Source organism: Natrix helvetica (assembly GCF_964273705.1).
Source record: "Natrix helvetica genome assembly, chromosome: 1".
NCBI lineage: Eukaryota > Metazoa > Chordata > Lepidosauria > Squamata > Natricidae > Natrix > Natrix helvetica.
Window position 1 is genome coordinate 17795221 of NC_138548.1, and position 26073 is coordinate 17821293.

The 26073-nt window shown below is 41.7% G+C and overlaps 1 protein-coding gene across 1 annotated transcript in view; it reads left to right on the forward strand.

The window, feature by feature from the left end:
- The window catches only part of UNC13A (unc-13 homolog A), a 173227-nt gene that overhangs the window by 40039 nt on the left and 107115 nt on the right, over nt 1-26073 (forward strand). Inside the window, exons 2-8 of the mRNA XM_081958016.1 lie at nt 886-915; nt 4343-4442; nt 8141-8258; nt 10370-10493; nt 16038-16111; nt 18085-18118; nt 23138-23173. Of these exons, the coding sequence (XP_081814142.1) occupies nt 886-915; nt 4343-4442; nt 8141-8258; nt 10370-10493; nt 16038-16111; nt 18085-18118; nt 23138-23173 (516 nt within the window). The remainder of the gene's footprint in view (nt 1-885; nt 916-4342; nt 4443-8140; nt 8259-10369; nt 10494-16037; nt 16112-18084; nt 18119-23137; nt 23174-26073) is intronic.

The following is a 26073-nucleotide window of genomic DNA, read 5'->3' on the forward strand; positions in this document are numbered from 1 at the left end:
TTGGACTAGAAGACCTCCAAGGTCCCTTCCAACTCTGCTATTGTATTGTATATTTATTATGGCCTGTTTCCTCTCCAGGTGAAAGTTTAATTGTCGAGATGCGATACTGCAAAACTTCGAGATTTGTGATATTAAGGGAAGTTCCCTACGTGTCATAGTTGGTTTGCTCGCCTTGAACTTTTTATATATATATATATAATATATTCATATTTAAAAACTGTTGAAGAAAGCCTGAACGCCATCCAATAATGCTTCCTGCAGTTTTCAAAAATAACCCTCCTCATATCTGGAGCATGTGGGAAAATGAAGAGGAGCAGCAGCAGGTACATCTGGGGGAGGGAGTGTCAAAATCTGAAAAATGGCAGGGACAGTGTGATGATTGAAACATCTATTTCAATGCCTTGCAAAATCTTGCAGATTTTGACGTACATACACACAACCTCTTGGGGAACAAGAATGCTGCTGTGTGGAGGACCAGCATCACTCTATGGGTACAGTTCTCCCTCCTGTCTCTAAATGGCTGCTTAAAGTAGACATTAGTCTGGCTTCAGATGACACACAGCTAACAACAAGCTATGGTTAGGAACTATGGCTAATGCAATTCTTTTTGACCACAATGGAATTCATGACCTGGTCTGCATGATGTCCTAGACCAGGGGTGTCCAAACTTGGCAACTTTAAGACTTGTGGACTTCAACTCCCAGAATTCCCCAGCCTGGGAATTCTGGGAGTTGAAGTCCACAAGTCTTAAAGTTGCCAAGTTTGGACACCCCTGTCCTAGACCTAGTCATGGAACAGCTTAAGAAGTTATGCAAATGAGGCTGTGCAGATTTTATTCATTTTTGGCTGAGGACTAACTGCTTTCTTTTCTCTTTACTTTTCCAGTCAAAAAAGCCAAGTTTGATGGCCCACAAGGTGAGTTCCCATCTTTTCTTTTCTTTCTTTTTTCCTCTGGGGAAATAAGACAAACTTGGGATTTCAAATCAAGTTTCTTCCTAGTGTCCCACTGGTCCAAACAATAAAGTATTTAATATCCAATAAATAAGTGGTTGCCACTAAGTATCTGAAGGCAGAACACTAAGAAATGAATGGGATGAAAACTAATTAAGGAGAGATCCAACTTAGAACTAAAGAGAAATGTCCTAATAGTTAGAACAATTAATCCTCAGAATGACTTGCCTCCAGAAGTTGTGAATGCTCCAACTCTGGAGGTTTTTAAGAAGACACTGGACCGCCATTTGTTTGAAATGGTATAGAGTTTCCTGTTTGAGCAGGGGGTTGGACTAGAAGACCTCCAAGGTCCCTTTCAACTCTACTATTGTATTGTATTGTATTGTATTGTATTGTATTGTAATTTCTAATGTTGAATTTTCCCCCTTATCAGAGGGAGCCTCCTTGTGGAGTACTGTGAAGCCATTACCATGGCAACTCCACTGCACTGTACAGTAGAAGCCATTTTACAGCAATAGAGGTCCCTTCCAATTCTCTTATTCCGTTATTCTGTTAATTATGCAATGTGTTGATTATACAAGAAGTCCTTGGCTTACACCCACAACAGGGACCAGAATTTCCGATGCTAAGGCCATTGTTAAGTGAGCCTTTCTTGCTATGGTTACTTAGGCAAATCACTGCAATTCTTAAGTGAATCAAGCAGTTATTCAGCTAACCCTGCTTCCTACATTGACCTTGCTTGTCAGAAGCTGGCTGTGAAGGTTGCAAATGGCCATCACATGACCCTGGGATGTTGCAACCCTTGTAAATACTTGCCTGTTGCTGAGTGCCCAAATTTTGATCACATGATTGTGGGGTTGCTGTGATAGTCACATTTGTGAAGACTGGTCATAAGTAAACTTCTTTCAGTTCCCTTATAATTTCAAATGGTCACTAAACACATGGTGGTATGTTAAGGACTACCTGTAGTTAGAATTCCCCTATAATAGTCTTCCAATATCTCAGGGGTTGCCACAAAGAAGAGGGAGTCAAACTGTTTTCTAAGGCACCTGAGGGTAGAACAAGAAGCAATGGGTGGAAACTAATCAAGGAGAGAAGCAACCTAGAACTGAAGAGAAATTTCCTGACAGTTAGAACAATTAATCAGTGGAACTTTATTTACTTTACTTTATTTCAGGCTTTTATACCGCCCCCTCTCCCAGAAGGGACTCAGGGCGGTGTACAGTCAGGCTAAAAACATAAATACATAGGAAAATACAAACATAGTTAAATACTAGTTACTTAAAAGAGGAGGTTATAAGAAACTGTACCTAAAGTAAAGTAATTAAAAAAGTTTTAAAAAGTAACCCCTAAAAATACCCAATTAAAAATATCTGCCAGGAGGTAAGAAGGACTATAAATGGGCCAGGCCAGCTAAACGGAACAGGTGAGTCTTCAGTTTTTGTCGGAAGGAGCGGAAGTCGGTGGTGGTTCTGATATCGGGGGGGAGGTCATTCCAGAGGGTTGGGCCCATCACAGAGAAGGCTCTACTCCTAGGCGCCGACCATTGGCATTGCTTAGTGGACGGCACCAGGAGGAGTCCCTCCCTGTGAGAGCGAATTGGTCGCAGGGAAGTATGTGGTAGGATGCGATCCCGCAAGTAGCTAGGTCCTGTGCTATGGAGCGCTTTAAAGATGGTAATTAACACCTTGCCTCCAGAAGTTGTGAATGCCCCAACACTGGAAGTCTTTAAGAAGATGTTGGATAGCCATTTGTCTGAAACGGTATAGGGTTTTCTGCCTAGGCAGGGGGTTGGACTAGAAGACCTCCAAGGTCCCTTCCAACTCTACTATTGTATTATTGTATAATCAATATAATCTCAGGGCAGTGCATAGGATAGAAAAGATCCTACAATCTCATTGATATATCGCACAACATCATGCAGAATTTCTTCAAAATGTAATGGCAAATTAATATCATGTGGCATTCATGGTGCATGAAGCCTTCATCTTAAACACAGCATTGTTAAATGTGGGAGAAGTAGGAGGTGTTTGAATGATCACGAATGTTTTGACATTTCTCGGAAACAATTGCTAGTTTCAGTACAGGCATGTGTTTAAGACCATTAATTGTCTGTGGATGTGCAGATTGCTACACAACTGAAGTTTAAACATTAACAGTGTGTTGCCCTTCACTTCATTCCACCATTCCCATGCACTGAAATAACTTCAGAACATGACCAGGTTACATACTAATGTCCTGCCCACACATTTCTTATCCTCAAAAGAGCTCAGAAGTCACAGTTCTAGCCACATCTCAGTAATAATCCCTTCAATTGTAGACCCCTTTGTTAACTGTCCTCAGGGAATCTTATTTCTGGATGACCTACTTAATGACATGAACAGTCAGCCAAAGAACAGCAAAACAGGTGGGAGAATATCTCTAATATTGAGAAGAAATAGCTAAAATGGTTAGAGAAAGAAAACAAAACTTTCAGAAGGCAGATCTTACCTTGGATTTGGGAGCAAACCCAGCAAAATCCACCCGACCTCCTTACTGGTCTTTTAAGTCTTCAGCGCTTCCGCGCACATGCACAGCGCATACAGCGCCTGCGTGACACTCCGCTGAACAACTGGAGTGTCATGGAGGCTCACAGAGGCACCTAAGATGCATGCACATGCTGCACATTTGTGCACGCGTGCTGCGCGCATCCATGTGGACGCTGCCGGGCCCGTTCCAACCGTACCAGTTGGAACGGGATCTGGAACCCACCACTGCAGTACAGACGAGTGAGGTGAGGAAAAGCTAAGTAGGGAAGTATGTATTTCAGTACTGCATTTTTATTTGTTAAATTGTGCTAAAGAACTACACAATTATATGACTTAGAAAACAAATAGGTATGAAAAAAATTGGAATAACACCTGGGTCCTGCAGAGGAGTGACATGAAAGAAGACAAGGACTGAAAAGGAAAAAGATAGATGCCTCTAATTGGGATTATTGTTTGAACAAAACATATACCAAATTTGGATTAAATATAGCCATAAAGCTGTCAAAATCATTATTAAATATTGATTCCATGCCCAGGTATCTCGGTAGCAGTCACTGAGGAACATGAGTGAAGAAGTGCTCTTATTTGTTGTTATGATCTCTGCCTTGTTATCTTCACATTAAACATCAAGTTGGCCCTTTCAGGAAGTACGTTTTAAAGTGCTGTGATTTAAAGGGAAAAGGGGAGAGTAAAAGAGAGGAGGGACTCAGAATCCATGAGCATTTTAAAAACCAGATGTTGCATGGGGACAATGTAATATTTTGATAAAGTGTGCTAACCCAGAATTTTCCATGTGCTTTCCTCCAACGCTGCTAATTGTGACATCCATTTATATTCTCTATGTTTTGCTTTCTCCCTGGTAGAAAAATTCAACACATACGTGACCCTCAAAGTTCAGAATGTGAAGAGCACGACAATTGCAGTGCGAGGGAACCTTCCCTGCTGGGAACAAGATTTCATGTTGTAAGTTGGGATGGGACATGTTTTTGTTAGATACTTGCTCTAACTACAGTGGTTTCCACCAAGGTCCTCTGTTCCGGCGGGAACAGAGGTTTAATCCTATTGGTCGAAGGGTCTGACAGCTCCCTATAAAAGGGCTGCTGTCAGAATCAACCTTCGCTGGATTGTTCTCACTTGTTGTACTTAATAAAGAGCTGTTGTTACCGCTAAGCCTGTGTGTGCCTATCCATTACCCAATCTAACAGTTTTCATCTTCCCAAATCTTGGTGGTGGATAAAGCCTGACAGTGAAGTGAAATTGCTGGGTAGGCCAGGAGTGCATGCCGTTTACAGGACTTGTTTGGAGACTCGTAGTGTTCAAATTTATTACAACATTCAGTTGTATTGGATGCTTGCACATTTAAAATGTATAGTGAAATGAATCTAGGATTAAATCCACTTTAATTTAGGCTAATCGGATCTGGTACTAAAAATGTTGTACTGGTGGGCCTGGTGTTAAGTGAATTGAAAATGGGACCAAAGTGTGCCAAAGGACACTATTTACCTAATCAAATTATTTTTAAAAAATCAGCCACATTGGGGCAAAGCTTTTGAAGATGATGTATAATAATAATAACAATAACAACAACAACAACAACAACAACAATAATAATAATTCACAAACTGACTACCTGCAACACCATGACCGCGTTGCTAAGATTATTCCCTGGAAATTGTGCCAAAAGTTTGGATTTGAGTACAGCAAAAACCACTGGGACCATCAGGTTGAGAAAGTTTTAGAGAATGAGAAAGTCAAGATCTTGTGGGACTTCAGAATCCAGACTGACAGGCACTTGGCCTACAACACACCTGACATAACAATAATTGAAAAGAAAAAAGTATGGTTCATTGACATTGCAATACCTGGTGATGCACGAATTGAAGATAAACAGCAAGAAAAAAATCACAAAATACCGGGACTTGCAAATTGAGGTTGAGTGACTGTGGAAAAAGAAATCGTGTGTTGTCCCAATTGTAATTGTAGCCCTTGGAGCAATACCTAAAGGGCTACCTTGCTATTTGGAAATTCTAAATTTACCTGACTTGAACATTCTGACTCTACAAAAAACCACCCTACATGGAACAGCTTATACATATCCTCCAACGTTACCTTAACAGTTCCTAGGTCCTTGGTTAGGACTCGAGCTGTTGAGCTACCAACCAGCCCCAAAGGCTGTGAATCTCACCAAAGATTAAAATAATAATGATAATAATAATAACAACAATAACAACAACAATAATAATAATTTAAAAAATGATAAAACCCTCCTTTTTAAGATTTCAATTTGTGCACAGCCAAGGCAATAATAGCTATTTTTAAAGCTGTGCTTGTGATAAAAGCTCTCATGCACAATTTCGGTCTCCTACTTGTGCAGGGAGTTGGAGAAGAAGACCCCCGAGGTCTCTTCCAACTCTGTTATTCTGTTCTAGCAAGACAGCATCCCTCAAAATCATAGGTACTCTTGAGAAAGCCTTATTCCCGAGATTCAATCAATCTCACCAATCTCAGAAGCTACCAGCAGGATCAGTAATTCCTCCAGTAAACTGGGTGTCCAAAATATGGAGGGCTAATAAGGCCATGCAATCCTTTGACGTTAATTTTGAAAAGGGAGGCTGGGAGGTTCAGGGCAGCATTTCGCTGCAAATCTTCAAAACAGCCTCATCTTTTCTTGGAATCGAGTATCATGTCAGGGTTCCAAGTAACACCCCCAATGAAAGAAGACTCCGAGGCTTGAGTTTCCTCAAAGGTCTGTTTTATTAGAGATGTCATATTGGCAAATCTGGGAAGGCCCGAATCTGAAAGTTTCCAGGTTTTCCACAGCCAAAAGAAAGCTCAAGTCCCTGCCCAGGGTGCACCCACATGTCCATCACATGACACCGTCCAAAACTGGAGATGCCCCCCAGTCACTTCATCACAGCTGCAGGGCAAGACAGCCTTGACTTTCTGAGAAATAATGTTATTTTGACTATATATTTCCTGCCTAGGCAGGGAGTTGGACTAGAAGACCTCCAAGGTCCCTTCCAACTCTGCTATTGTATTGTATTGTATTGTATTGTATTGTATCGTATCGTATCGTATCGTATCGTATCGTATATATCACCCATACTCTATATAATCCCCCCTCCCATTTTCCCACAGTAGGAAATGTGGCAAGCCTGAAGGTCCAAATGTAAAAGATGGCTTCCAGGTCTGACATAGCAGCTGCAGGGACGTGCGGTCAGGGGAGGCAGGGGAGGCAGAGCCGCACCGCTCTCATCATGAAAATTAAAAAAAAAGGGAAAAGGGAAAAGGCGCTGAGGAGCCTTCTGCACACATGGTCGGGAATGGGAGCGCTCCGTGATCCCCTTCATGTTGACTCAGGAGTCAGGAAAGAGGGGAATGAGACTACGTGTGCAGGAGGCTCCTCTAGCCTCAGCCTCCCTCCTGCGCACGTCCCATTCCCCGCCTTCCTAAGTCAACATGAAGGGGACCGCGGAGCATGAGCACGCTCCGTGGTCCCCTTCATGTTGACTTAGGAAGGCGGGAAATGGGACGTGTGCAGGAGGGAGGCTGGAGGGATTGCGGAGGAGGGATTGCACAGCGTGAGCCGCGGTCCTGCGGAGCACGCTCCGTGGTCCCCTTCATGTTGACTTAGGAAGGCGGGAAATGGGACGTGCGCAGGAGGGAGGCTGGAGGGATCGTGGAGGAGGGATTGTGCAGCGTGAGCCACGGTCCCGCAGAGCACGCTCCGCGGTCTCCTACATGTTGACTCAGGAGTCAGGAAGGAGGGGAATTCCCCTCCTTCCTGACTCCTGAGTCAACATGAAGGGGACCACGGCTCATGCTGATGACGTCACCAGCCTCACCAGCCGTAAAGCTCACCGCACGTCACTGAGCAGCTGTAAAGGCCATCCATGCAATCCAGGGAAAAGACACGGCTGTATCTATTAAAAAGGAGTAGACCTGTGCCACATTTGTGCTGATGTGCACTTCTGAGCAACTTTTGGGAACTGAATCCAAAGCGATGTTCCGTGAATATTAAGAGCCAAGTTCATCATTTTGAATTGCAGTTCTTTCTTTAATTATTATCAGATGACACTTTGGGTTAAGGACGTGCTTGTTCTAGTAGTGTGACCGGGGTTCTCCAAAGTGGTCAAAATTGACCCCCCCTCCCCCAAGGTCATTGGAACTAGCCAAGGGGGTCAATATGATGATGATTAACTATTTGTTAAAGATGTTTCAATCAGCTGGCCTGGCACTTTCTTAGTTTTACCTCCCAGGGATTTATTTTATTTTAGGGTTTGGGGTTTTAATTGTGATGTTTTTAGGATTAGAATTATTTATTTCTTAGTACAGCCTATCTCCCCTCCAAATGTATCTTAAATGTAGCTTAAATGTATTTAATTTTATGACTGGTTTTATTGTATTGACTGTACACCGCCCCGAGTCCCTTTTTGGGAGAGGGGCGGTCTAAAAATCTAAGAAATAAATAAATAAATGTATTTATTAAGTTATTTTCATATCGTAAATGTTGAGGGTTGATAGAACAATCTGAAATTCACAACTGAAGAGTTTGGGAACGACTGCATTAGAATCAGGGTGGGAGATATGGGGGAAATGGAGTGAGCTCTGGGGAAGATCGCTCTCTAGCCCAGTATAACGTATGTATCTCTCTCCTGCAGTGAGATTAATCGACTAGACCTCGGGTTGACAGTGGAAGTGTGGAACAAAGGTCTTATCTGGGACACCATGGTGGGCACGGTTTGGATACCCTTAAGCACAATCCGCCAATCAAACGAGGTGCGTATACAGCCACATCTCTGAAGATATCCTTGCTCTTTGAGGAGAATTGACCCCTCCCCAACAGAAGGTGTTTGGATTTTATAGAAAAGTTAACAATACAATGGTAGTGAAAACCTTTCTTCCTGCCCAGGCTTCCTCAAGCTTGTGCCTTCTAGTAGAATCTTCTGGCTTTCTTTTTATCCTCAACTTGGAAAGGGTATTGCCAACAGAACAGAGATGCCCCATCTGATCCAGGTCTTTAGGAAAGATAAAAGCATTTGTTGAGGAAACAAAGACAATTGGATAGTTCTCCCTCCCTCCCTCCCTCCCTCCCTCCCTCCTTCCTTCCTTCCTTCCGTCCCCCCCTTTCCCCTTTCTTTTCTTTTCCTTTTTTGTCTTTTTTTTGCAATTGCTAGGCCCGTGATGGCGAACCTATGTGTGCTCCAGGAAGCTGATTTTTGGCCTTCCGGAGGGCGAGGGGCAGTGGTGGGTTTCCAAATTTTTTAGAACCACTTCTGTAGGTGTGGCCTGCTTTGTGGCAGTGGCTTGCCAGCCATGTGACCGGGTGGGAGTGGCTTGCTGGCCATATGACTGGGTGGGCATGGCCAACTTGTAAAATGTGGTGAAACTCACTTAACAACGCTCTTGCTTAGCAACCAAAATGTTGGCTCAGAAACTCTGGCATTGAAGAACGCAAGTCTTAAAGCTGTCAAGTTACAAGACCCTTACACCCCAGGGGTGTTCAAACTTGACAGCTTTAAGACTTACAATACAATAGTAGAGTTGGAAGGGACCTTGGAGGTCTTCTAGTCCAACTCCCTGCCTAGGCAGGAAACCCTATACCGTTCCAGACAAATGGCTATCCAACATCTTCTTAAAGACTTCCAGTGTTGGGGCATTCACAACTTCTGGAGGCAAGCTGTTCCACTGATTAATTGTTCTAACTGTCAGGAAGTTTCTCCTCAGTTCTAAGTTGCTTCTCTCCTTGATTAGTTTCCACCCATTGCTTCTTGTTCTGTCCACAGGTGCCTTGGAGAATAGCTTGACTCCCTCTTCTTTGTGGCAACCCCTGAGATATTGGAACACTGCTATCATGTCTCCCCTAGTCCTTCTTTCTCTTAAGCTAGACATACCTAGTTCCTGCAACCGTTCTTCATATGTTTTAGTCTCCAGTCCCCTAATCATCTTTGTTGCTCTTCTCTGCACTCTTTCTAGAGTCTCCACATCTTTTTTACATCGTGGCGACCAGAACTGAATGCAGTATTCCAAGTGTGGCCTTACCAAGGCATTATAAAGTGGTATTAACACTTCACGTGATCTTGATTCTATCCCTCTGTTGATGCAGCCTAGAACTGTGTTGGCTTTTTTGTGGACTTGTGGACTTCAACTCCCAGAATTCCTCCTCTCGCTCTTCATCTTGATGATGTGCGGACGGGGGGGGGCGGGAGCTGGAACCGGTTCTAAACGGCACTGTAGATTTGTGGAACCTCTTCTATAGAAGAGGTTAGAACTGGCAAGAACCCACCCCTGGCCAGGGGAGGCCGTTTTCACCCTCCCCAGGCTTCAGGAAAGCCTTCAGAGCCTGGGGAGGGAGAAAAATGGACCCAATGGGCCTAGTGAAAGTTTGGAAACGATCTGTTTCTGGCTTCGGGAGGGCCTCTGGGTGACCGGGGGATGCTGTTTTCGCTCTCCCCAGGCTCCAGAGGCTTTCCTGGAGCCTGGGGAGGATGAAAACAGGTTCCACCCTCCCCCCGAGGAAATACCAAGCTCAGCTTGGAGGCAAGCAGTACGCTGCACGTGGTGGGGGGCAGCGTGGTATGTGTGTGCGTGTATGCGCTTGTGGGGGCGCACTTTGCATTATGGTGCTGGCATGCACGCTCACATTTTTGTGAGTTTACCATCACAGTGCTAGGCTATTAGGAAGGAGAGGGTATCTATGTTTTGGAGACATGATGGTTTCATGTTACCGCCAGTATTTATTTGATAGGCCAACTATGGTTGAAGGGGGGGGGGGAGCAAAGAAGATGCTACTATACTCTTCCCAGAAACATAGCAAGTATGTTGAATAAGAAGATGCAAGATTAGACTGATCAGAGCACAATTTCTCCCTTTCCTTGTTCTTCCCCTAGGATGGCCCAGGAGAGTGGCTAACTCTTGATTCTCAAGTCATCATGACAGATAATGAGATCTCTGGGACCAAAGACCCCACTTTCCACCGTATCCTCTTGGACACCCGCTTTGAACTCCCACTCGGTAGGTTATGTTGCAAGAATGGGGGTCTTTGGTGTGTGAGAATGCAATTTTTTCCCACCATACAAAGAATGAGATTATTAATGCATACAGTTAGTATTTATAAATACATATGCCATGTATACTTCAGATAAGGTGAGAATTTTAGGGGCGCAAATGCACCCCAAATTAGGTTGGCTTATCTTCAAGTGGTGTATTTTTCACAATATTTTGATTAAAAATTCAAGGATCAGTTTATCTATGGATAGGGTTATCTGTGAGTATATATAGTATTCAGCTTGCAAATGTCTGCTTTTCCTGTTGCAAAATGTTAGATGCAGAAAAAAATCTGCATCAAATCAATGCAATTTCTGATTTTTCTGGTATTGATTGTTGCTTCAAAGGTCTCCTGATACTTAGTTCATCACTAATAGCATGGGAGGCAACAAAACTCACCCACACGTCTTTGGGCTCCTCCTGTCATGTGATTTACATTCGGAAGCTTGGCAACTGGTTCATATTTATGACGGTGGCAGGATCCCATGGGGTCATGTGATCCCCTTTGGCAACCTTCCGAGAAGCAAAATCAATGGGGAAGCCAGATTCACTGAATAACCATGTTACTAATTTAACAACTTCAGGGATTCCCTTAACAAACGCGGCAAGAAAAGTCGTAAAATGGGGCAAAGCTCACTTAACAAATTTCTCACTTAGCAACATAAATCCTGGGCTCAATTGTGATCGTACGTCAAGGACCTCTTGTATAACCAAGAACCATATGCCTGTTATAACATCAGAGCCCCAGTCCCAGAGACAGAGGTGATCTATCACTGAGAGCTTATGCACCGAAGACAAATTTCTTGGGCGTCCAATCACACTTGGCCAATAAAGAATTCTATTCTATTCTATTCTATTCTATTCTATTCTATTCTATTCTATTCTATTCTATTCTATTCTATTCTATTCTATTCTATTCTATTCTATTCCATTCTATTCCATTCCATTCCATTCTTACGAAAAGCTATCAGGGTTGGCACCATCCTGTTCTCCAGATATGGGCGCTACATCCGAAATACAATTTCTTTGAATATCCCAATTTCGTCGCCAATATTTAGCCATCACTAATTTAGCTGCCATTATCAAATTTACAATCAATTCCTTTTTTGTTTCATTTACAGTATATCCCATTTTCCCACCAGCAACAGTAATGCAATTCTCGGTGACATGTCTAGATTTACATTCAAAAGTGCTCTAATTTCTCTAAACAACATGTCCCATATTTTTTTTAAAAAGTTTTTTATTTTTTGTTCTCTCTATATACATTCACATAATTATTATTCTTTTTTTCCCTTTTTACATTCATAATTATAATACATTTATCATTCCATTTATAGCATTATAATATTCCATTCGGGTTGTTTTATTTACCATCCCTCGCCTATTTTGATACCACCTTCTTTTCCTTCCCTCCCTCCCTTCTCTACTTCCTTCCTTCCTCTTTTCCCTTCCTTCTTCCATCCTCCTCTCTTCCTCTTCCCCTTCCTACCCTCTCTCCTTCTCTCCTCTCCTTCTCCCTTCCATCTTCCTCTCCTCCTCACTATCTTCCTTCCCTCCTCTTCTTCTCATCTCCTCTCCTCTCTTCCTTTCTCTCCCTCTCTCCCTTCTCTACTTTCTTCTTTCCTCCTCTCCTTTCCCTTCCTTCTTCCCTTACCTCTCCCCTACTTCTCTCTACCTCTTCCCCTTCTAACCCTCTCTCCTTCTCTCCTTCCCCCTTCCATCTTCCTCTCCTCACCTTCTCTCTTCCTTCCCTCCTTTTCCTCTCTTCCTCTCTTCCTTTCTTTTTCTATTACTGCAGGTGTCTCTTCCAGCTCTTAATTTCTATTTCCTTAGGGTGGTATTTCCGCAAACCCAAGAATCTTTATATACCCTTTCTTGTTTAAAGAAAACAAGAAAAGAATATTTTCCTTTTTTGATCAGACAAAGACAGACAACAAATAACACATAGAACCCTCTTCAATCACGTACAGCATGTAATTTGGTTGTAAAGGTTTTGTGCATCACTTCCATAGTCCTCACTTTCAAATGTATGTAAGATCACAAATTATCAACTCATTTCAAACAAATTCTCATATCATCATCCAGTATATTATATAAAAACTATTATAATTAAACATTTATTTGACTATAAATTGCTTTTACATCCTTTTGTATGAAATATCCTAAATTTGAGGTAAAACTATATAATAGCATTCCATTCAATAATATTTCATCTTTCTAACATATTCTAAATAAAAATTGATTATATTTATTAACAAATACTTTTGAGTCTCCTCTCATAGACCTCATTTGCAGTTTGTATAAAATTTCATATCCTCAAACTAGTACCTATATATGTATTGTTATCATTATTACTCATTTATATGACTATATATAATAGTCTAAGTTTAACTTTGACTTAATTTTTATTATAAACTTTCACTACATCAACCTGTATCTTTCCAGTAGTAGTGCAGTTTTATATCTCGTGTCATTTGTGGAATTAATAGTCTGGTTGTTTTCTTAGTGGGTCTTTTATGGACTTCTTTTCGCAGCTTGTTGCTCATTGTATATCTTATGAGCACTTGAAACCCTCCATCTGTTCCTTTCATCAACTTATCTTTGGTTATCACCGATGTTTCAGTCAAGATTTTTCTCCTTACTTCCATCAAATTCTCTCTTTTTTCTTCTTCTGTACTTTGAGGTCTGAGATAGAGTTCCAGTCCATCTGTCTCCCCTTTCCATAGTCCACTCTTACTGTTTCCAACCACGCTCAGTATGTTGTCAGTATCCACAACTTTCTTATCTCTTTGTTTCTTTTTTCCTTCAATTTTTGAAACTCTGTCCTCAACTTTCTTCTTTTGATAAATGTTCTCAATTTTTCCATCTCTTTTTGTTGTTCTTTGTTCTGCGTCATCCATTCTCACCTCAATTTTCTCTATTATTACTAATTTTTTTGAATTTTAAACATAATCATTTGCAATATTAATGTTTCTTTTTCATGTTGCACTATCCTTCCAACTTATAAACACTGCCACTATAGCAATCCAGGCTTTTATTGTATTCCAAACAAGTTCATTATAATCTTTCAAGTCAAAACTTTGCCTTCACTGCAGAAACTCTGAAAGAGTAGCTGTATAAACAAACCATGCCCTTTCCACTATCACTCTCAATAAACAAACTGAAAAGCTTTGAAGTGTAGCTCCAATGATCAAAGAAAGGAAAGAAATGATTCCAAGCCTCCAGCCTTAAAGTGACAGTGTTACTTTTCTCTCTCTCTGCTATTACAGCCCTTTTTAAATAGCAGACTTACGGAGAAAAATTCTTAATAAAAAAAAACACAATCCAATCAAACATTGTAGAAAAACAAGAAATTTTTAATCCACAAGTATATATAGAAAAAGTAAAAAATAAAAAGTAGAAGAAAAACTAGATCTTGCAATTTAAAAAATAGGAAACATTTGCAGAACTTCCATTCATAAAAAGAGATTTTTTAAAATAAAGGATAACACACTAAGTTTAATGTAGCTTAATTTCACTGTTTGTTTTCTTTTGTCTTCATTTTTAATTTAGTTTTAATTTTGTTTGGGTAGTCTCTTTTCTCAGGTAGTCCCTGAGATCAGCAGGATGTACTCTTCTCTATCACCGTCTCTTTGGGACGGTTTAGGTCCAAAAGGACTGCCCAGTGGCAGAAATATCGACTGTGATCTTGGAGCTCCAAGATGGCATGTCGTATCGTCACGACATCAGCTCTCTCTCCCAACATGTCCCATATTTTTTGTGCACTGTCACAATCCCTCCACATATGTTCCAACCTCTTTCTTGCAACTACAACAAATATTTGTATATTTACCATCTATTTGATTTAATTTACGTGGTGTTAGGTACCACCTCCATATCACTTTATATCCATTTTCCTTAACTCTAACTGATATATTCTTGTATACTCCTCTATTCCAAATATTTTTCCAATCATTATCATTTATTTCTCCCATATCTGATTCCCAAATTAATTTGATGGGATTTGAAACCTACCCATCCTATGACTGACGGGATGAGACAGGTAGACGTGGCATCCTACCAAGGCAGGAGTTGTAACTCTTGGAAGAAAAATCCAGGTCCAGTTCCAAGCTGGGAATAAAATGGAGGCTGATTGGAACGAAAGATTCTGTTTATTGGTGAACAGAACCAACACACACAAGCATGCAGTTCTGGTACAGCTGACCAATAAACAGATTTTTTCTTTCCAATCAGCCTCCATTTTATTCCCGGCTTGAACTGGACCTGGATTTTTCTTCCAACATAACAGAGGGAAACAGGCCACATCCTGGTCACTCTGTGCTTTGTAACTAATAATATTCTGCCTAGCGGCCATTTTGTGACTAGGCCTGTTCCCCTCAGCAGCCATTTTAGAAAAAAACCACAGGGCATTCTCCAAATTCAAAATGTTTACATCCAGAAGTAAAAGGTTGCGGATATGATACTGACTCTCAAGATATACAAATCCAGTTGGTTATCTTTTTTTCTCAAGGTCATTTGCAGGCTGGGTTAAAAAAAAATCAAGATGGTGGCTTTGCTCATCCTAGGCTCAGTCGCCATCTTGTCTTTTTTTTTTTAACCTCTATCCATAAACATCACTAATGGGACTATGTTTAAAAACGTGATTTCCCAAATGTGGCCTAATAACAGATATAACAGATTAACAGAGTTGGAAGGGACCTTAGAGGTCATCTAATCCAACACCCCGCTCAAGCAGGAGACCCTACACCATTTCTGACAAATGGCAGTCCAATCTCTTCTTGAAAGTCTCAAGTGATAAAGCTCCCACAACTTCTGAAGGCAACTTCTGTTCCATGGGTTGATTGTTCTCACTGTCACAAAGTTCCTCCTTGTTTCTAGGTTGAATCTCTCCTTAGTCAGTTTCCATCCATTATTCATTGTCTGGCCTTCAGGTGCTTTGGAAAATAGCTTGACCCCTTCCTCTCTATGGCAGCCCCTCAAATATTGGAAGACTGCTATCATGCAAGCAGGGGGTTGGACTAGAAGACCTCCAAGGTCCCGTCCAACTGTGCTATTGTATGTATGAGATTTGTATGTATGTCTCCCCTGGTCCTTCTCTTCACTAGGCTAGCCATGCCCAGTTCCTGTAACTGTTCTTCATATGTTTTAGCCTCCAGTCCCCAAGCCATCCTGGTTACTCTGCTCTGCACTTTTTTCAGAATCTCAACATCTTTTTTTATAGTGTGTTGCCCAAAACTGGATGCAGTACTCTAGGTGTGGTCTTACTAAGGCTTTATAAAGTGGTATTAGTACCTCAATTGATCTTGATTGTACATCTCTGTTAATGCAATTTAGGATTGCATTAGCATTTTTGGCGGCTGCTGCACACTGCTGGCTCATATTTAGCTGGTTGTCCACTAAGAATATTAGGTGGGTTAAAAAAAAGACCACCAAAAAACCCTGGGCCACTTGACTTTGCTAAGGGGGTTCCATTAACCTGAAAAATCTCCCACTTTTCCCCCCTTCTTGCAGATATTCCTGAAGAAGAGGCTCGCTATTGGGTCAAGGAGCTAGAGCGGCTAAATGCTATGCGAGACCAAGATGATGTAAGTATGTGTGAATGAGTGGATGGGCATATTTGGGAATTTGAAAAAAATGCATCAGCTGTTCTATTTCTGCCTCCAAAACTCCTCACACTTTAATTTCTGCCTGAATTCGATTGGTGCATGCAAACATTTCTTTCCCCTCCTAACCAACATAAAATGGTATCCTTCTGGATCGATTCCCTGGATTGCGGGCGTTGTGCTCGTTCACCTCCTCTCTGCAGGATTGGTCCCAATTGGTGGTGATTGGAGGAGAGAGATCCCGCCCCCATGGCAGGTAGTCCTTGACTTACAACATTCATTTAGTGACTGTTCAAAGTTACAACAGCACTGAAAAAAATGTCTTATGTCTGATCCTCACGCTTACGACCTTTGCTGCATCCCCGGGGTCATTCATGCCCTCGTCCTTTCTCGCCTGGACTACTGTAACGCTCTCTACATGGAGCTGCCCTTGAAGAGCACCCGGAGGCTTCAGCTGGTCCAGAATGCGGCCGCGCGGGTTGTCATGGGGGTACCTAGGTGCTCCCATGTTACACCCCTTTTAGGCGGCCTGTACTGGTTGCCGGTTGTTTTCTGGGTGCGATTCAAGGTATTAATTATGACCTTTAAAGCACTCCATGGCATAGGCCCAGGGTACCTTCGAGACCACCTACTGCCACCAGTAGCCTCCCACCATCCAGTACGATCCCACAGAGTTGGCCTCCTTAGGGTGCCGTCGGCCAGACAGTGTTGGCTGGTGACCCCCAGGGGGAGAGCCTTCTCTGTGGGAGCGCCTTCCCTCTGGAATGAGCTGCCCCCGGAGCTTTGCATAATCCCTGACCTCCGGTCCTTCCGATGCGCCCTAAAAAGTTGGCTTTTCCAGCAAGCCGGCCTGGCCTGTTAATTTTAACTTATTTTAAATGTATTGTCTTTTAAATTCGGTTTGTTTTTTTGGATATGTATTTAAAAAAAAATTTAAACTTTGGGATGTGTGTTTTTTTAATGTTGTACGCCGCCCTGAGTCCTTTTGGAGAAGGGCGGCATATAAATCCAAACAAACAAACAAACAAACAAACAGACACAACTCCCTTGGTGATGCCATGGGGATCTAACTGTGTATTTCTGCTCCTGGAGAATTAAGTGATGCTGTGGATGTCCTATCTCAGCATGTGAAGACTGTCTGGATGGGGAACAACAGGCTTCAGCTGAACCATGGCAAGACTCAGTAGTTTTGGGTTTTAGGGACCTCGGTTTCTAGAAGTAATACCATCTCTGGGGCTGGATGGGGCTGCACTGCCCAAAACAGACCGCCCTGCACAATCTAGAGCAGTGTTGGTGAACATTTTTGACACTGAGTGCCAAAATGTGAGCGTGCGTGTGCAGGGGAGTGCCAGAAACCAGAAGAGCAGCTCCCCAGCATGCACATGTGCCAGGCGCATGCGTGCGCCAGGAAGCTGAGCTTCCGGTTTCCGGCATTTGCACTGGTCACCTGGTCTTCTGCTTTCTGGTGTCAGGACCAGCTGGTCAGTGCATATGTACACGCCGGAACCCGGAAGAGCAACAGGCGATGGCTGGCGTGCCCGGAGAGATGGCTCTGCGTGCCACTTCCGCCACATGTGACATCAGTTCGCCATCACTCATCTATGGGTCCTCCTGGATTCATGATTCCTGCTCGAAGAACAGGTGGAAGTTGTGGCTAGGAGGGCCTTTGCACAACTTCATATTGTGTACCAGTTGCACCAGGCGTGTGCTGTTCCCGGTGAAATCCAAAATAGAGCTAAGTCCCTTGGCTCTCATGGTCAAAAATTCTCATTCCAAATGAAGCGCTTTTCATTTAATTATTTTCCTCTCCATCTTCCCCCATCTACCGCCCGGTTTCAGCTCTTGCTTTGGAGCTCCCAAATCAGAGGGCTTTGAGAAAAAGGATGTCAGTTCTTCTGAGACCGGTCCTAATCTTTGTGTTTTCTTTCTCTCCCTCTTCACCCTGGGAGAAGCAGGAGAAGCCGCTTCCAGTCCCCGGCTCGCAGTGCTGTAAGTGTTTCTTTGATTTGGGGAGGTTGGGCATGTATGATTGCATTTTCCTAATTTCTGCTGCAAAGTAGGGTTGGCACATGAAGTGTTCCCTTCACACTTTTCCAAGCAAGGTGGATTTCCCCCCCTCCTTTTTTGGCTGGAGTCTTTGGAAACCAATGTTTCATTCCAAGTTTAATGAGGGTTTGGCCCAAGACAGAGCTGTTTACAGTTTGGTCAATGAAAGCTTCATCCTTTCTTCCTATCCCTTCCCTCTGTGTCTTCCTAAAACCATTTCTTCCCTTATGTCTTCCTACCCTTATAAGTCTCAAAAGATCTGTTGGGCAATGGGTGCGTGGGCTAGAGGGCAGATGCTGGGGACAGAAAGGTAAAAGGGATTTCCAGAGGCCATTTAAGGAAAAACAGCCCATTTAACTCCATCCTGGAAAATAGCCTAATTATCCTAGTTAGGAAAGATTTCCAATTGACCCTTTGAACTATTACAATACAACTCTAGAATATAAAGAAAGCCAGTGTGAACCAGGCTAGACTATAGAAGAACTCTGCTAGATCAAATGTAAAAAGCTCATCAAACAAGCATCTGACAGTTGTTAGCTAGACACCCTCATGGGAAACCCATAGGCAGGGTGGAAACACATTAATCTTTCTAGTAACATATTGGTGCAAGTTTTCACAACCAGTCAGACAGCATTGAATTTTAGTGTCCAAATTTCTAGTGAGCCTACTTCCTTTCACTGACAACTGTGGCTTGTCTATTCACAGGCAGTGTAGATACAGACTACACACATCTCAGCAGAGAGCGATATAACCAGATGTTCTGACTTCTGATTGGCTTTCAGTTGAGTTAATTTCAAATTGGTGCAAGTTAGTGAGAACTTTGATTGGTTGTTACTTGGTCCATTTAGGATTGGATATAGAACCCAAAGATTCCAGCCATACGTAGTTGTCAGCAAAATATCAAGAATTCTGTTCTCTAGAGTCTAGACCATGGGTACTAAAGGCCAACAATCTTGCTAATCCTCAGCATTTAATCAGGACAGGTGAACTGCTCTTGTATATTGAGGCTCCATTATATGTTATGATTAATAGCTGTTGAAAGATTTACTATCCATACCATATAAAAACATGCAAACAGCCCCTATTGATCAGACTAAGGAGCCAACTTGCTTCTATTATTAATACTGAATAAGCTGCTCCCCAAAATCTTACTCCTCAGTGCCTGAATCCCACAATTTATTCCTTCTTCACTTTTTTGTAAGTAGGGTGCAATTTCCTTTCATTTCTGTTACCTCTTCCATGCAACAAACTCAGTCAGGGATTTTTTTTTCAGTGACATCACTGAGGCACGTAAGAACAACAAACTGTGTTTCTAAAGAAGCACACACCTTTATCTTCTTGACAAATGTCCACAACTCTACTTTATGCACCAAAGACAAATACCTTGTGTGTCCAATCACACTTGACCAATAAAGAATTCTATTCTATTCTATTTATAATTAGTTAAAATGTTAGCTTAATCAGGCATAAATAATGCAATGCTTTCAGGCGTATCTCAAGGATTCCTGCCTCTCCAATAAGATGGGGTGAGAAATTCCAGTAAACAGACAAAGATTAGGCTAAAGAGTCCCATCCTTTTGAAGTACATTGGAAAGGGAGGTTCTTTTACCTTGCTAACCGCCTCCGTAGATGCTGTTGGTTACAAGTGCTATTAGAATTTCCAGCAACCATCTTGGGTTTTTTTTTCTGCCCATCCTGTAAATGCTCTGCTTCCTCTTCTATTTGTGTGCTCTATTTTGTTTTATGAAGGAACGCGGTGGCTCAGTGGCTAAGATGCTGAGCTTCTCGATCAGAAAGTCGGCAGTTCAGTGATTCGAATCCCTACTGCCACATAACGGAGTGAGCTCCCATTACTTGTCCCAGCTTCTGCCAAACTAGCAGTTTGAAAGCATGTAAAAATGCAAGTAGAAAAATAGGAGCCACCTTTGGTGGGAAGGTAGCAGCGTTCCGTGCGCCTTCGGCATTTAGTCATGCCAGCCACATGACCACAGAGACATCTTCGGACAGTGCTGGCTCTTCGACTGTGAAACAGAGATGAGCATTGCCCCCTAGAGTCGGGAACAACTAGCCCATATGGGCGAGGGGAATCTTTACCTTTACCTATTTTGTTTTAAAGCTTTCTCAAATTACTAGCTCTCTTCATCTCTTACAACTGTACATTACATGCATTTCTTACCAGAGTTCTTAGGAGAGCGAATAATACCCTGAAGGTAGAGGTGAGTGAGAAATAGTCAGAATCTGTTATATTTGTAGATTATAGCTATATCTCCTGAGAACATGTAATAGATATGGTGCAAATTCCTAGATTCAAAATATGCTCAAAGATATTGTGATCTGCAATGCTAAGTATTGTAAATGCCTTTTTTGGATCTGTCTCTGTCTGGCAGATTTTAAATTCTGCTAAAGAACCAAGCAGATCCCTTAATTCCAATGTTTTCCCAACCCAGATTCAATACATTTTTGGAGAAAAATGAATGGAATAATTTTGGAGAGGCTGGTGGTATTAAAGTTTAAGGCAGTGTTTTTCAATCTTGGCAACTTTAAGATGTGTGGACTTCAATTCCCAAAATTCTCAGCCAGTACCACTTAAAGTTGCTAAGGCTGAGAAATACTGGGGTAGAGGAACCTCCATGTTCAAAAGCAGTGTACTTCTAAGACTAGAACATTATTTACAATACAATAGCAGAGTTGGAAGGGAACTTGGAGGTCTTCTAGTCCAACCCCTGCCTAGGCAGGAAACCCTATACTGTTTCAGACAAATGGCTATCCAACATCTTCTTAAAGACTTCCAGTGTTGGGGCATTCACAACTTCTGAAGGGAAGCTGTTCTACTGATTAATTGTTCTAACTGTCAGGAAATTTCTCCTCAGTTCTAAGTTGCTTCTCTCTTTGATTAGTTTCCACCCATTGCTTCTTGTTCTACCCTCAGGTGCCTTGGAGAATAGTTTGACTCTCTCTTCTTTGTGGCAACCCCTGAGATATTGGAACACTGCTATCATGTCTCCCCTAGTCCTTCTTTCTATTAAACTAGCCATGCAACCGTTCTTCATATGTTTTAGTCTCCAGTCCCCTAATCCTCTTTGTTGCTCTTCTCTGCACTATTTCTAGAGTCTCCACATCTTTTCTACATCGTGGTGACCAAAACTGAATGCAGTATTCCAAGTGTGGCCTTACCAAGGCATTATAAAGTGGTATTAACACTTCACGTGATCTTGATTCTATCCCTCTGTTTATGCAGCCTAGGACTGTTTTGGCTTTTTTGGCAGCTGCTGCACACTGCTGGCTCATATTTAAATGGTTGTCCACTAGGACTCCAAGATCCCTTTCAAGTTACTACTGTTGAGCAAGATACCACCTATACTGTACCTGTACATTTCGTTTTTGTTGCCTAAATGTAGAACCTTACTTTTTTCACCATTGAATTTCATTTTATTAGATAGTGCCCAATGTTCAAGTTTGTCAAGATCCTTCTGTATCTTTAGCCTATCTTCTGGAGTGTTGGCTATTCCTGCCAGCTTGGTGTCATCTGCAAATTTGATGAGTTCCCCATTTATTCCCTCATCCAAATCATTGATGAAGATGTTGAAGAGTACTGGGCCCAAAACAGAGCCTTGGGGTACTCCACTACATACTTCCCTCCATGAAGATAGAGTTCCATTGAAGACTACATGTTGAGTGCAGTTGGTCAGCCAGTTACGAATCCATCTGGTGGTGATGCTGTCTAACCCACATTCTTCTACTTTATCTAGTAGTAGGTTATGGTCTACCTTATCAAATGCCTTACTAAAGTCCAAGTAAACTATATCAACAGCATTCCTCTGGTCCACTAATTTTGTCACATTATCAAAGAATAAGATTAGTCTGGCATGATCTGTTTTTGACAAACCCATGTTGGCTTTTGGCTATTACTTTGTTTGCTTCTAGATGTTCGCTAATTCGTTGCTTGATTATCTTTTCCAGAATCTTTCCTGGTATTGAGGTCAGGCTGATAGGCCTGTAATTTCCTGGATCTGTTTTTTTCTCCTTTTTTTGAAGTTGGGAATCACATCAGCTCTTTTCCAGGCCTCTGGTAATTCCCTGGTGCTCCAGGATCTCTGAAAGATATAGTTCAGTGGTTCTGAAATCTTGTCTGCCAGTTCCTTCAGAACCCTGGGGTGTAAAATCCATCCGGTCCTGGTGATTTGAACTTGTCTAGAGTAGATAGGTGCTTTCTTAACCGTGGCAACTTTAAACTGGGTGGACATCAATTCCCAGAATTCCCCAACCATCATGCTGGCTGGGGAATTCTGGGACTTGATATTCACACAGTGTAAAGTTGCCAAGGTTGAGAAACACTACAGAAGAATAATGTAGAAAGGCTTTTCCTGTCTATTAAGAGTAGACCACATCCCAGTGCTCTTTTAAAAAAATGTGGCTAAGAGATATACAGTATTTTTATTATAAAATAAAAATAAGATGACATCACCAAAACTGAAGCATGGAAACATTTTGGTTAATGTGGTAAGATTAGTAGATCGAAGATTGTGATTTATTAATCTTAAAAGCTTGCATACTTTTTTTCTCTGTTCCACCCCAATCTAGTGGTAAATCAAGCTTTTAAGATTAGTAAATCAAAGTCTTCAATCTGCTAATCTCACCACTTTAAGCAAAAAACAAAACCTGGTCCTGATAATTGTAGTTCTCAGCTACAGTATTTGCTATTTAGCTACTTGCTAAAAGAATGTGATAGTGCAATTTCAAAGGGTTGCAAAAACTGGGGGTCAACACCCCACCCCAAGCTGCAGATTGGCCCTGCCTGCTTTTATATGCTTGTTAGCTTCCAAAGTTCATCTGGATGTAGAATTTACGCCTCCCTTTCCCTACAACCTCCTCTTCCCTCTAGGGTTAGAATTACTAAGTATACAGTATTTAGAATTGGCCTGTCTCTTAAAGGGACATGTCTTCTTGGCTTTTATTTTGTAGGCAACTGGAATTATTTTGGCTGGGGAGATCAACAAAGTAAGTATGCGATTCTGATCCTGTACCCTACCACTTCACTCTGTGGCATTCTTAAATATTTTCCTATTACTTCTACTACTCCAGAGGGAGGAGGTATGGGTCAAATCTAACATGGCCCACCTTTTCATCTGGAGGTCAAGAGATGAAGCAGGTATTTTCAGGTAGCAAGTGGGAACAATAATGATAACATTATTTTGTGTATAGTTAGCAGATATTCAAATTACAATATATACCTTTAAAGCTAGAATAACCTCACATGCCACTTATGACAGGCTCTTGAGACTTAAAATTCTATCCTCCTGAAGCCTTTGGTATTACTTACTAGACTCCAGATAAAGATAGTGAACTGGAGAAGAAGTACATACGGTACTTAAAATTGCTTAGTGAATTCAATGCAGTGATTAAATTTGAACTGGGACTTTCTGACCCTAGGATGACATTAATAGACCTAAGTCATTCCTCCTCTGGGGCATTGTCTGTAGCTAAAATTATTGATGCCTAGAAGCCAGAATTGGCTTTAGCCAACATTTTTCAAATTATTTAATTGACTGATTTATGACATTAATCCATTTGCTGTATTAATCTAACTGAGTCTAGTTTGATGTGCAAATGTAATCTCGAAGTCCTTAACTGTATTGGATGAACTCAGTACTTTTCCTTATTTTGAGGTTGCTCGTTGTTTAAGAGATGCTTTGTAATGTCAAGGGATGACCACAGATAAAATGTTCCTGCAGACTCTCACACAATTCTTTAATAGAAGAATAGTCCAGCCATTCATTAAATGCCGGGCATCAAAAGGGTGGGTATAATTGTGTGAACCAGCCCTTAACAAATTGTGTCAATAGCCTCCACCAAAAATAAATTGTGTTTTGTGTAGATGCTCAGTGATTCTGACAATGCCAGCCAAGCGGAAATGTTTCTTTCAGATAAATTTATTAAAATATGACACGCTGTAAGATTAATGATGTAAGAGTGGTTATGGAAAAATTTAAAAGAAACTTTTTAAAAAATATTTTTTATTAAAATATACAGTCATGGACCAAACTCCCTCTTTCAGATACACAGTTATATTCACATAATGCACGACAAAAATGTATGAGGTATGTCTACACAGCGTATTGATTAGTGTTAGTTTTAACTAATCAAGGAACTACCAATGAGAAAACTAGGTAATGAAACATCTACAACCACACATAGCCAAACTCAGAGAGCACCAAGGACTCCACAGTGTTACTTTTATTTGTGGCTTAGGTCATCATGTATACTGAGTCTGCTTGATAAGTTTATAGGTCACTGTATAATATGAACCTAGAAAATAAATTAACTCAGGAACCAGGCTCAGAGTGTTGTATGGTCAGCTGATGGCTGAGATATTGTACCACACAGTAGACTAAGCTAAAACAGGCTTGGGACCATTGTAGCCAAGTAGGCCATGGAAACTTAGCTTTTTTTTTCCAGTCATGTTTATTGCGGGGGGGGGGGGGGGGATATAGCCATGAAAGCCAGCTGGGTGACCTTGGGCCAGTCACTCTCTCTCAGCCCCACTCACCTCACAGGATTGTTGTGAGGAAAAATAGGACGAAGGTATGTATCTTGGATATTTAGATATGCGGTGGCTCAGTGGCTAAGACGCTGAGCTTGTCGATCAGAAAGGTTGGCTGTTCAGCAGTTTGAATCCTTAGCACCACATAACGGAGTGAGATCCCGTTACTTGTCCCAGCTTCTGCCAGCCTAGCAATTCCAAAGCATGTAAAAATGCAAGTAGAAATATAGGCTCCATTTTGGTGGGAAGGTAACAGTGCTCCGTGCACCTTTGGTGTTTAGTCATGCCGGCCACATGACCACAGAGACGTCTTCGGACAGCGCTGGCTCTTCAGCTTTGAAACGGAGATGCGCACCACCCCTTAGAGTTAGGAACGACTAGCACATATGTTTTGAGGAAAACCTTTACCTTTACCTTTATCTTGGATATGTTCACTGCCTTGAGTTATTTGCAAAAATATTAAAGATGGGATACAAATAAATAATATGACAGGAATTTTGTTCAGTCCATTTGTGAATCCAACCAGTGAGATGGCACTTAAATTGAAAAGGCAATGACTTGATTCCTGAGGCAGAGTTATGTTCCTGTCCACTTCAATTCCAATTTATATTGTTTGATTGAGCATGGCCAAGTTGATACCTTAATTAGTTTTCCCTTTAAGGACCATATGGGACTTTGGGAGAGCAATTATTTTTTATTTTAAAAATATGTACACTTGACACTCTTTTAGCTTGCATATTATTCTCCTTGGACCAATTTGGAAGCTAATCCCTTCCAATCAGGAATCACATAGGGCATAGAAGGCGCACTCAGATCTAATAGCCAATTAATTTGGCTGCAGAACAATATCACTCAGGGCATATAATCCAACCACTGAGAGTGGAGGCAAGTTAATTAATGAAAACATTTTCACAAGGGCTGCCCAAAACGCCAAGGAAGGCAGTTTTTCTGCACTAACATAAACTTTCTTTGGAAAAAAAAAAAGCTAAGGGTTCGGTTGTAATATACGTAAACTTTAATTGGATTATTGGTTTAGAGCAGGGGTATCCATCCTTGGCAACTTGAAGATTTGTGGGCTTCAACTCCTCCGCTGGCTGGGGAATTCTGCAAGCTGAATTCTGTAAGTCTTAAAGTGGTTGGACACCCCTGATTTAAATCTTAAAAAGAAGGATCACTGAATGGCGATCAGGATCATTTTTAGGAAATTGAGAAATCAGCCAGCAGTGAGGGAAAAGTAGTGAGGAACTATGGATAACTATGCAGTGCATCATATCCCGGCTTGCTTTCAGATGTAGCAAGGTCAAGAACCAATATCTGAATGAGGAAGTAGGTTTGCATGCCAAGGAAACATTCAGCC